Here is a 10,484-nt window from a genome sequence, read left to right as displayed (position 1 = left end):
GATGTCAAAAAAGACAATGAGCATCGTTTTCATGGCCAGAATTTAATAGCGTACCTCTGCTCTAAGTTTGTCCTGGCTCTGCAAGTCCAGATTTTAAGATTTTGCAATTCCATTTCTCACCTCACATAATAATTTCGTAGGAGTTTCAGCCCCTTTAAGAGAAATTGCTGAAAAAATAATAGAGCCCTGTGTACAGTGTTTACATAATTTCACATGATTATTCAGTTTAAATTATTTCCGTATTAAATATATCAATATACGCTGCAGTTGTAAGCAAGATTGGCTAACAAGTTAAATCTGTTATTAAAGACATTCCCTTTCTCTTCGAAATATAATGTATTTACTACTTGATCATTAGGCATTTATCACTTAATCGCGCCGTTAATTACCTCATTAATTATTTAGCAGTCATGCCTGTCGGGTGTGGACGCCTACAAGTATGTCAGACACATCAGACATTTCTAGGTTACAGCTGTCGCGTCTCGCGCCTTCGCTAAGATCCAATTAAATTAGAATGCATTTATTAATAAATGCTTGATAATACAAAAATCAACGAAATATTTAAACAGAAAACTACAACGAGAAGGAGCTGAAATACCCATTTTGAAAAACAAAATAGTAGAAGCTTAATCTTCAAAACAAAAATTGTAAAACTTTCAAATGAAAGTAGCAAAATTTTATATCTTTCAGAGTGCAAGAAGTTAAAATTCAAATATATATACATATATTAAAGTTTTCTCTCAGCATCAATATTCCAATACATCAAATATTGTTTTGTTTCATTTCTAATTACGCAAAATCATCCGGGTATTTCAAGCGTCAACACCACCGATTGGCTGACATTGCGAGTAGGCGATTGAAAAGCAATTAAAATGTGAACAGCGCTTCGCCCACCGCGTCAACGGCAATGATAAGGCCAACAGCGACTAACATTTCGATAGCAACCAATTGCGGAATGCTGCCTGAATACATATGTATATAGGGCAATGCACCAGGCAACGGACACGGGTCATTTAACATTTCAGTTCAGGCTTTGATGGTCAGCATCATGGCAAGTTGAATGAAACAACAACATTAACATAACAAATAATCTAAAAGCAGCGTTGCTTGTGTTCTACATATATATATGTATGTATGCAAATGGAGCTTCGGTTGAGGAACGTTGCGTGCCGAATATGTCGCATACATATAGCGGCCAGTATTCAATTTGATCCAAAATATATTTTGTTTCTGTAACAATGGTATTAAAGCATCTGCACCAAACTGCGCTTCAAGGTCGCATTGTCAACAATAGCATTTAGCCAAACATTTATAATTGTATGGAACAATTAGAATAGAATATTATTTATAATAAAGTATAACAATTAACTCTGTACTTCCCGTACTAGCATATTGTATAAGCATTAGCGTGGCTCATAATATACCATAAATAACACAAAAAAATTAAAAAATCACAATATATTGGGTAGTCGAAAAAGTCTTTTCGTATATCTAATAAAATTTTAATTTTTTTTTTATACTTATACTAATAAAAAAATAAAGAAGTATGTACCATTTTGGTCGACAATTTTTAGATACATTATTTCATCAGTGTAAATCGAAATTTTGAAATTTCCAGAACGGAAGCGAGCGAACCGTTGTTGTGCTACACGAACTAATACAGCATCGTCTCCGTAAACTTCACAAATTTCATTGGTGGCTTGCGTGACATTCTTCCCTTTATTACACAGGTATCCCTCGGATAACACGGTTAATTGGTTCCGTGTTAATCGAAATCGTGTTATTTGATACTAATAAATCATACAATTTTGGAGATGCCGTTCCGTGCTATTTAAAACCGTGCAACTCGAAACTCGAGATCCATACAAATTTGTACATTTGGTTCCAAAGATTAATTAAGAAAACATTAAAAATAAGAACAAAATTTTTTTTTTATTTTTAGTTATAAAATTTCAGTTATACAAAAATAACAAAATTCATTCAATTTAGAAAAGTGAAACTTAAAAATTTAAAAGGTAAAATTTTATAAACGCAATAATTCTTAAATTACATATGTTCAACCACTGATTCAAATGAATTATTGCGTCATACTACAAACAGTCGTTCGAAGGAAAATTATACTCAATTTTTAACAGGAATTTTCGCGACTTCGTGTAATTCGAACGCCGTGTTATTCGAGGGTTGTCGCAATTTTTAACCGTGCTATTCGAGATTTCGTGCAACTCAAGTACCGTGCTATTCGAGGGATACCTGTACAAACAATTTCAAAATATAGCGAATTTCTTCATTATTTTCACTCATTTTTGAACAGCTGTAACTTTTTTCAACTTACCCGAATTTAATTTTTCTTGGTTAAATGAAGGTTATAATCTCACCTTTCCAACACTATATGGTATGACACAATATGATTGGTAGCACTATAACTAGTATTCTACTAAGCAGTATTTAATTTATTTGTAAAGTTTTCAACATCAGCGCCTTTCTCATAAAACACCAAAAATTAAAAAAAAAATTGTCCATATTGCAAATTAAGGCACAACCTAATGTTTACACACATTAATCAAATCAAAATATATATCTGATGCAATTCAAGGGAATTTCCATTTTCGATTACTCATTCGGATCTGCGAAAATTTGTGTTATATAAAGCAATCGAGGAAAATCAAACTTTAGTTTTTACTTCAGCCAAAGTGGAAAGCGTTCGGCGAGTGGGACATCCAAACTTGATTTTACACAAATAACAGTGCTTTAGAAATTACAAACATGGCATTCGCTTACATTTTAACTGTGCTTACAGCATGTTTATTTGTAAGTTAAATTAAAATCATTTATTTTTTAAATAATTAGTAATGTTGCCTAACGACAGGCTTTAGTGAAATGTTGTTGGATAAATCCGTTTCCCTTTGAAGAAGAAAAAGAAAGAAAAGACAAAGTAAAATGTGAGCATAATTATCAATTATTTACAGGAAAAATATTGACATTGAAGACAATCAGCAATTTTTATAAGTATAACAGGATTGATTGGGCTCCATTGAGACTAATCAATATATTCTTCAATAACATAATTTGCTAAAAAATATTCTTAAAACTACTTAAAATCTATCTGGAAGGCCCAAAACGTGAGTTCTTTTTAAGTGTCTAACACCCATACTGCTATCCAGTAGATTTATTGCCAGTAAGTTTTCATAATTAGAAAGTCTATCAAAGTATCTTCGTCTTTAACAAAATGAATTCAAAGTTGCTCAAATACCAAGGCGCACTTACAACGCTTCTTAAAGTCTTAGATTGATATCTTTGGAGGATTTCAATGTTGGCTGTACTCGCAGTACCTCATAACTACATTGCATACGTCCGTACTGGTTTAAGGATTGAGTCGAACTTTATTTTCAAGACTAAGCTGTGATCGCGATCCTAAAAGCCAGTATATTTTTCTGGTTTTAAATTTGATTCAATTTCTCTTTTATGTGTGTGTTCGAAGTGAGTCTTCTATCCAAATAAAGACCTAGGTATTTGACAATTTCACTTTCAGATATTGTAGAGAAATTTAATGATACATACAGACGGACATTTGGTTCTTAATGTAAACGTTATTTGAACGGACTCCTGTGTATTTACTTCTATCTTCCAATTCTTTAGATATTTTTCTTGTAAATGATGTGAGTTGTCATTATGGTTAAAACTTGTGGCAATAATTGCCATATCATCAGCATAAGTTGTAAATCATTGATGATCGGCAGGTCAGCTGTAATTATTGTATATAACACGGGACCCAAGACGCTCCCTTGCGGAACTCCAGCATCAATCGAATACAACTCAGAAAATGCACCTCTTTCTTCGACCGTTTCACGGCCACTTGAAAATGACGTCATAAATAGATAGTAGGGCGCTGGGTGCCATTTTCTAATTTTATCAAGTAACCTTGGATGCTATACTTTATCGAATGCTTGTTTAACATCTAAAAATACCCCTGCAAAGTATTGCTTGCGTTCAAAAGCATTCATGATAATTTTAACAATTCGATGGCATTGCTCAGGTGTTCCATGTCCTCTTCTAAACCCAAACTGGTGTTCGGGCAATATATTTCGGTCCTTTAAAACAGGTTCTTTTTAAAAGTGTTTTTTTCAAGTACTTTTGAGAAGATCGCCAGTAAACTAATTGGACGTTATGAAGAGGAACAGTTCTCAGGCTTATCAGGTTTCGGAATCATTGTTATCTTATAACATTTCCATTGATTGAAGAGTATGGTCGAGTCGAAGAATAGAATTGTAGATATAAGTAGACAGTCTGATACAAATATGAAGTAGATGTTTAACAGTAAATCCAGTAATTTTATCAAATCCAGTCCACTTTTTAAGTTTTATTTTCTTAATCTCAGTCGTTACTTCTTTAATAAAAATTTTTCGAATAGGCAGACTCATCTGGCAAGGGTATTCTAGAAAGTTTTGTATCTTCCCTAACTCTAAGCTTCAAGAGCTTCATCAAAGTGATTGAAGAGTATGAGTTACTTTTAAAACTTATAAGTTCTATGGAAGCTCATCTCCAGAAAATATATTTGAACTCGTACATTCAGAATTTAACTTGCTCTCATCAAAGGAATCCTCCAAATCTGAATCCTTTAAAAATTTCTTAACTGCATTCGTACTCCTTTATTTTCAGGCTCACACCCAAGCGGCCGCCTTCAATTGCTCGGAACCACCAAATCTGGGCCACTTTGTAAGTAGCTCGACCGCAGTGACCTTTAGCTTTAGCAGAAAATCCTTCAAATTCAATTGTATAACCGAACGTTTGGTGTCTTTCAGGATGTTCACAGTTGCTGTCGGATGCCAGAAGTCGACTTGGGCGAAACGCCAGCAAAATGCGCCGCCTATATAAAAACGCTCAACGCACAAGCGAGAAATATGATGAACGGCATGGGCGGCAACAATAACAACACCAACAACAATAATAATATGAATAATCCAGCAGCCGAATTTCCAGCTTACGCACACATTGTGAGTTCCGTCACATACACATACACACAAACTGAGTCGCCAGCCGAGTGACATTCGGCGCGCACAATGACACTTATCTTCTTTTGAGTCAAGTGCTCATTGAGAGTGAATTTGAATTTGAAATGTTTATCTGGTTGTTGTTGTTGCAGTGCTATCCAGATTGTGTTTACCGTGAGACAGGCGCCCTGGTCGAAAACGAATTTAATATGGAGAACGTCAAAAAATTCCTCAACAAAAACGTCCACAAGCGCGACAAGGATATTATACCGCAGATTGCGCGCTCCTTCCAGAGTTGCCTGGACTACAGTACGTATCGCACGCACACAAGCAAAAGCCAAAGCAAATATGCTACAAACACACATGCACACACAAAACAGATATTAAGTCAAAAACAAGCAAAAGTGAATCAAAGCCGGGCAATCGTGAAAAAGAAAGAGCAAATTACTCGATCAGATGGCAAATATCTGATTTTTCACTATGACAATATTGGAGATATTTGCACTTATTTGCCTAAATGCACATATACACACACACATGCACACGCATACAAACTTACATTAGCACACTCAGACAAGTCTCCTCCTCACTTCAAGTAACTTTTTTCATTACACACCTTCCATTCTTACCTTCACTTTTCCTTACTCTTCAACTCGCTCTTCTTCTTATCGTTGTTCGGTTACCCCACAGTCAAGGGTCACATGGCGGCGGTGGGCATTAAAACGTATGCCAAACTGCCGATGGGCTGCTCACCTTTAGCCAGCATGATGTACAGTTGTGTCAACGCGGAGACCTTCCTGCACTGCCCCGCCAAGATGTGGAAGAACGAGGGGCCCTGTAATGTGGCGAAGAGCTTTGCGGCACAGTGTAATCCACTGCCGCACGTGCCACTGCCAATTGGATAAAGCATCGCAGACGAGTGGCGGAGCCGCGTGTTGTGCGGCGAACGGCGAAAGAACTTTATGAAATTATAAATTTAGATTTACAATAACTTTTTATTATGTACGAGTTTTGCCTTTAGGCATTTCTTGGCTTTGTCTTAGCATTCGCGCCTTGCGCTCGTATGCTTAGACACTTGTTCGTTGCAATAAATTTAATGGCTAAATATACTGTACGTGAAACTGTTTGGACTTTAAGGGTGACATGGGTTTCACGGCTTCAAAAAATCGATTTTTTATTGCCTTGTTTAATTTTGAAATACCTCTGGAATATTGTTCTAAATACTCAAGTTCACCCGAGTAATAGCTGTGGAGATACAGCCTTGAAAAGTTGCGCGCTCGTGGTCAGCTATAAGGTTACTTAAACCTTTAAAAGCGTTTTTCTCGAAACTGAATTTTTAAAGTCGGTTGTCAAGACTTCTCGCGAACTACTCAACCAAACTTAAATTAGGTCTTCAAGATGTAATTTACAAGCTCTTGAATGAAGACATATTTACCAAAATTTATATTTTTTTTTGTGAATACGTAAAATACGTAAAAAAAAAATTTTACTTTTTGCCGGAAATTACTTCTTAATAGCCAAGTTTTAAAAATGGGTAGTCGAAAAACTCTTTTCTTATTTCTTTCTTCAACTTTTTTTTTATATTTATAATGAACTTTAATCAACTAAATATGCACCATTTTCGTCGACCACTTTTTACCATTTTTCCGCTAGACACATTATTTCATCAGTGTAAAACTTTTCTGGTTTCTCGACGAAAAACTGCGACAAAAATTTGAAGCCGACTGTACTCCATTAAGGGAGTGCTGCATTGACCGAAACAAATGGTAGTCCGATGGTGCATGGTCAAGGCTATATGGTGGATGCTGTAAAAACTTCCCAGCCAAGCTCTCCCAGCTTTTGCCGAGTCTTCAAAGATGTATGTGGTCTAGCGTTGTCCTGATGGAGTACGAAGCCCTTTCTGTTGATCAGTTTTGGCCATCAGTTCTTGACTGTAAAATGTTGAATCAATCGTTCGACTAGGCTGAAACAGCTGTTAGTGGATGATTCCTTTCCAATCCTACCAAACACTCAGCATAACTTTTTGAGGCGTCAATCCTGCCTTTGCGACTTTGTTGAGCTTTACCACGCATGGATCATGATCTTTTTCGCACATTATTGTCGTATTTGATTCACTTTTCGCCTCTTGTTACCACTCACAGATGTTAATTCGGTCCATTAAATTTTTCACAGAAATTCATGTGGTACATGCAAACATCGAGCTTCCTTTTGTAGCCAGCCTTTTTTAAATAGTTCAAAACCGTTTGATGAAGAATGTTAAGTTCCTTAGCAATTTCATGGCTGCTTATGTGACGACCCTGGTCAATCTTTTCCATAATTTCATCGACTTTTTCAAGGATGGGTCGACCAGAGCGAGGTGAACGGTCTTTGTGACTTACCTGGCATTCTTCCCTTTTTTATACAAAAATTTCAAAATATAGCGAATTTCTTCATTATTTTCACTCATTTTTGAACAGCTGTAACTTTTTCAACTTCCTCGGATTTAATTATTTTTTGGTAAAATGAAACTCAACTTTCCAATACTATATGGTATGACACAATGTGGTTGGTAGCCCAGGAGATATACGACTGCTACGACATCTATTGACAAAGTACGAAAAGACTTTTTGGACTATCCAATAGAGGTACTATGGAAATACTGGAATCTGAATGTCTTCAAGAAAATTTTTTACTTTCTCTTTTTGAATATAGAGAACACAACACTTTTAAATTTTATCCGCGACCGGGTTGGGACGATATTTAAGATTTATCAGTAGTATGCATGTGAAGATTGCCGCAATATAAGCCTAAGAGTTATAAACTGAAAGGGTTAAACAAAGTATAAACTGGCAAAAGTTGTAAAAGTTATTGTTTCCTGGGTTAACAGCTAAGGTGCCCCATAGAATCTAAATCGGAATTTTGTTCTCCGAACTAGGCATATAAACGTATGCTGGAAGAGCATGCGTAACGGGCTTTGACTCGCATTATAACATAATATAATTATAAACATGCTAAAACGTTTACTTTTGGGGCTCGATTGGGTATGAAATAGCATTAAATTGTATGTTTGGTAATTTCGTTATGAGCACGATGATACTATCATTACCCCTTTAATGGGGCGTAGCTAATCACGCCTAAATGGACACTGTCCCATATATGTACATACATATGTTTCTGAATTGTAATGCAAAATATACGTATCATGGAGAGCATTTACGTATTAGTCGCGATTATATTATAAAGTCACGGATTTTTGTGAATTATGGTGTTAAGAATTTCAATGGATTTAAGAAATATTGTGGTGCTTTGGTTAATGATTGCAGCAGCCGAAGCCAGATTTGAGGATTTCGTAGTTAAAGATCGGGTGTGTAAGGATGCTCGTAAACTTTAGCAGATATAAAGTTTAAAATATTCTTTAAGTTGCCTTAAATGTCTATTACTTTCCGACTTCTAGAATGATTTGACTCGGTTGGGTTATGACGATGACATCTCCGATGAGGATTATGAGCTTGATGAAGCTTCGTTTTCTAATATAGAATTTTTGCAGCAATTATCCGAAATCGAACCAAACATTATGGAGATGTTAAATGGCGTTTCATTGGAGAATATGCCTCCGGGTTTGCTCCGGAAACTACAACAATTTTACACAATGATGGACTCATCAATGTGCATGGACGACGATGATATGTGGCAGACTGGGGAATTTCGGAACTCCTACGATATAAATGGCTTCGATGATACACTACAACTTGAATAAACTTACACACATTTTAGGATGCGAATATGAGTCTTCCAATACACACAAGATTCATAGGATACTTACGCCCAACTAGCAGTTTGATTTCATCAATCCACCACTCAAAAATGTAACCGAATATTTTCCAAAGATAAGCAATAAATTCGTTTAACCGATTGGAGGAAGTACCAATATCTATAATAAATGGGTTTGAACATGGTTTATAGCAGTGTCCAGGAGATCAATGTAGAGTTCACGAAATCGCGTCGCTATAATTGAAGAAAAATTATCGCGCTTTACCCGATACTACTTACATAAAAGAAAACAATCTAAGTGAAGACACTCTCGTTGTAAAGAGGAGCTCCAATAAGGCATAAGGAACTGGTAATGTTAGGCTACAAGCAGAGAGATAAAGTTCTAATTAGCTTCGGTGTGATTGAATCCTGTCACTTCAATAAAATAATTGATTGAGAGAAGATCTGAAGAAGATCAGAAATAGTGTATGAATTTCAAATCTTAAGCTTTAAGTCTAAGATTTTGATCTTCATTCACATAAAATAACTTGAACTGTATTGTTTAGCCTTTGTAAATATGAACTTTTCTTTAATATGTTCTTCTCTTATCTGTTTCGTGCGCCTCCGTAATTAGCGGCCAAGGAAGAGCCAATTACCTTCAATCATCGATTAACAATTGGTTATATATTCCCTGGTTATCTCACATTCATTCGAAGATATCCATAACTTAGGCGGACAGTTAAGAGGCAGTTCTTGTCCAACACAAGTCAGGTAGCCAATCAGAATCATTTTTCTGGTCACCACACTCGGTTGAGGGGCTGATAGTGTAGGTCTTCTTGTTTGAATTTTAGCTATGCGGGCCTTAACAACCGACTGACATTTTTCAAAACTGACAAGCAAAGCATTGGCAAACACGGGATCGTTGGGGTTGAGCTTGTTGAACATTTTACGAGCGTTGTCCATCTTCAGCTGCTCTCCATTTAGAATGTCGGCCGCTTTGAACAAGCACTCCACTTTATCCTACGCAATGAAATCGGCATTCAATTATGGGAATATTAGAATATTATGGAATTAAGATGTGCTACCAGATTTGATGATGGAAAACCATCTCCTATATTGGGACATTCACGACTATAGGCGCCCAGGTTCGGTTTCGGCTTCCTGCAGCACTGAATCAAGTTTTTCTAAAAATTACAATAAATTTCCTTCAACAATGTCATTGAAACTAAGCTTTGGACTTACAACAAAACCTGCTGGAGGAGTACTGCAGTCACTGGCGGCATCGATCCATCCCAACTGCGTAGCCAGCAACGCTATGGCGATTATTCGGTAGTTCATTTTAGCTCCAGAATCAGACTAACTGTTCTTTGTGTATATTCCAAGTTATATAATTTAGGAAATTTTGTTCAAAGTGGGTGATTCTATTTTACTAGTGCGTTTTTCCATTCCAAATGTTTGATATTAATTAATTTTATTGTCATTAATTTATTTTGATGTCAAATCATTAAAATAAAATTACTTTTTAGATCAGAAATTTAAAAAACTAAATTTAAAAAACTAAACCACATATTAAGAGAGGGCGTTGCTACTATCCCAAGATTTTTTATTTTTTTTTTTAGTTTTGTTGGATTTTGACAATGGCTAAAATCCATGAATTAAAGTTCGATTTGTTGGAGCACCCAACGTATTCACCAGATTTCACCCACAGCGACTTCCATTTGTTTCGAAAATTCAAAAAATGTATGCGTGGCAAGCGTTTCTCCTCAA

At 35.9% G+C, this 10,484-nt stretch overlaps 2 protein-coding genes across 2 annotated transcripts; both read left to right on the top strand.

Annotated features, from left to right (window-relative positions):
* The first annotated feature begins 2,698 nt into the window (after positions 1-2,698).
* Positions 2,699-6,096, top strand: LOC126755223 (uncharacterized). Its single transcript, XM_050467627.1, has 5 exons — positions 2,699-2,808; positions 4,657-4,713; positions 4,800-4,991; positions 5,141-5,297; positions 5,679-6,096. The coding sequence occupies exons 1-5, from the start codon at positions 2,764-2,766 to the stop codon at positions 5,891-5,893; spliced, it is 666 nt and encodes a 221-aa protein (XP_050323584.1). The 5' UTR covers positions 2,699-2,763; the 3' UTR covers positions 5,894-6,096.
* Positions 6,097-8,247: 2,151 nt separating this feature from the next.
* On the top strand, positions 8,248-8,724 carry LOC126754953 (uncharacterized). Its single transcript, XM_050467185.1, has 2 exons — positions 8,248-8,331; positions 8,422-8,724. Exons 1-2 carry the CDS (start codon positions 8,248-8,250, stop codon positions 8,722-8,724), a joined length of 387 nt encoding a protein of 128 aa, XP_050323142.1.
* Positions 8,725-10,484: the final 1,760 nt, after the last annotated feature.

This window comes from Bactrocera neohumeralis, chromosome 4 (assembly GCF_024586455.1).
Source record: "Bactrocera neohumeralis isolate Rockhampton chromosome 4, APGP_CSIRO_Bneo_wtdbg2-racon-allhic-juicebox.fasta_v2, whole genome shotgun sequence".
Lineage (NCBI taxonomy): Eukaryota > Metazoa > Arthropoda > Insecta > Diptera > Tephritidae > Bactrocera > Bactrocera neohumeralis.
Note: the sequence above shows the minus strand (reverse complement) of the source record. Positions and strands in the feature narration are given on the sequence as shown.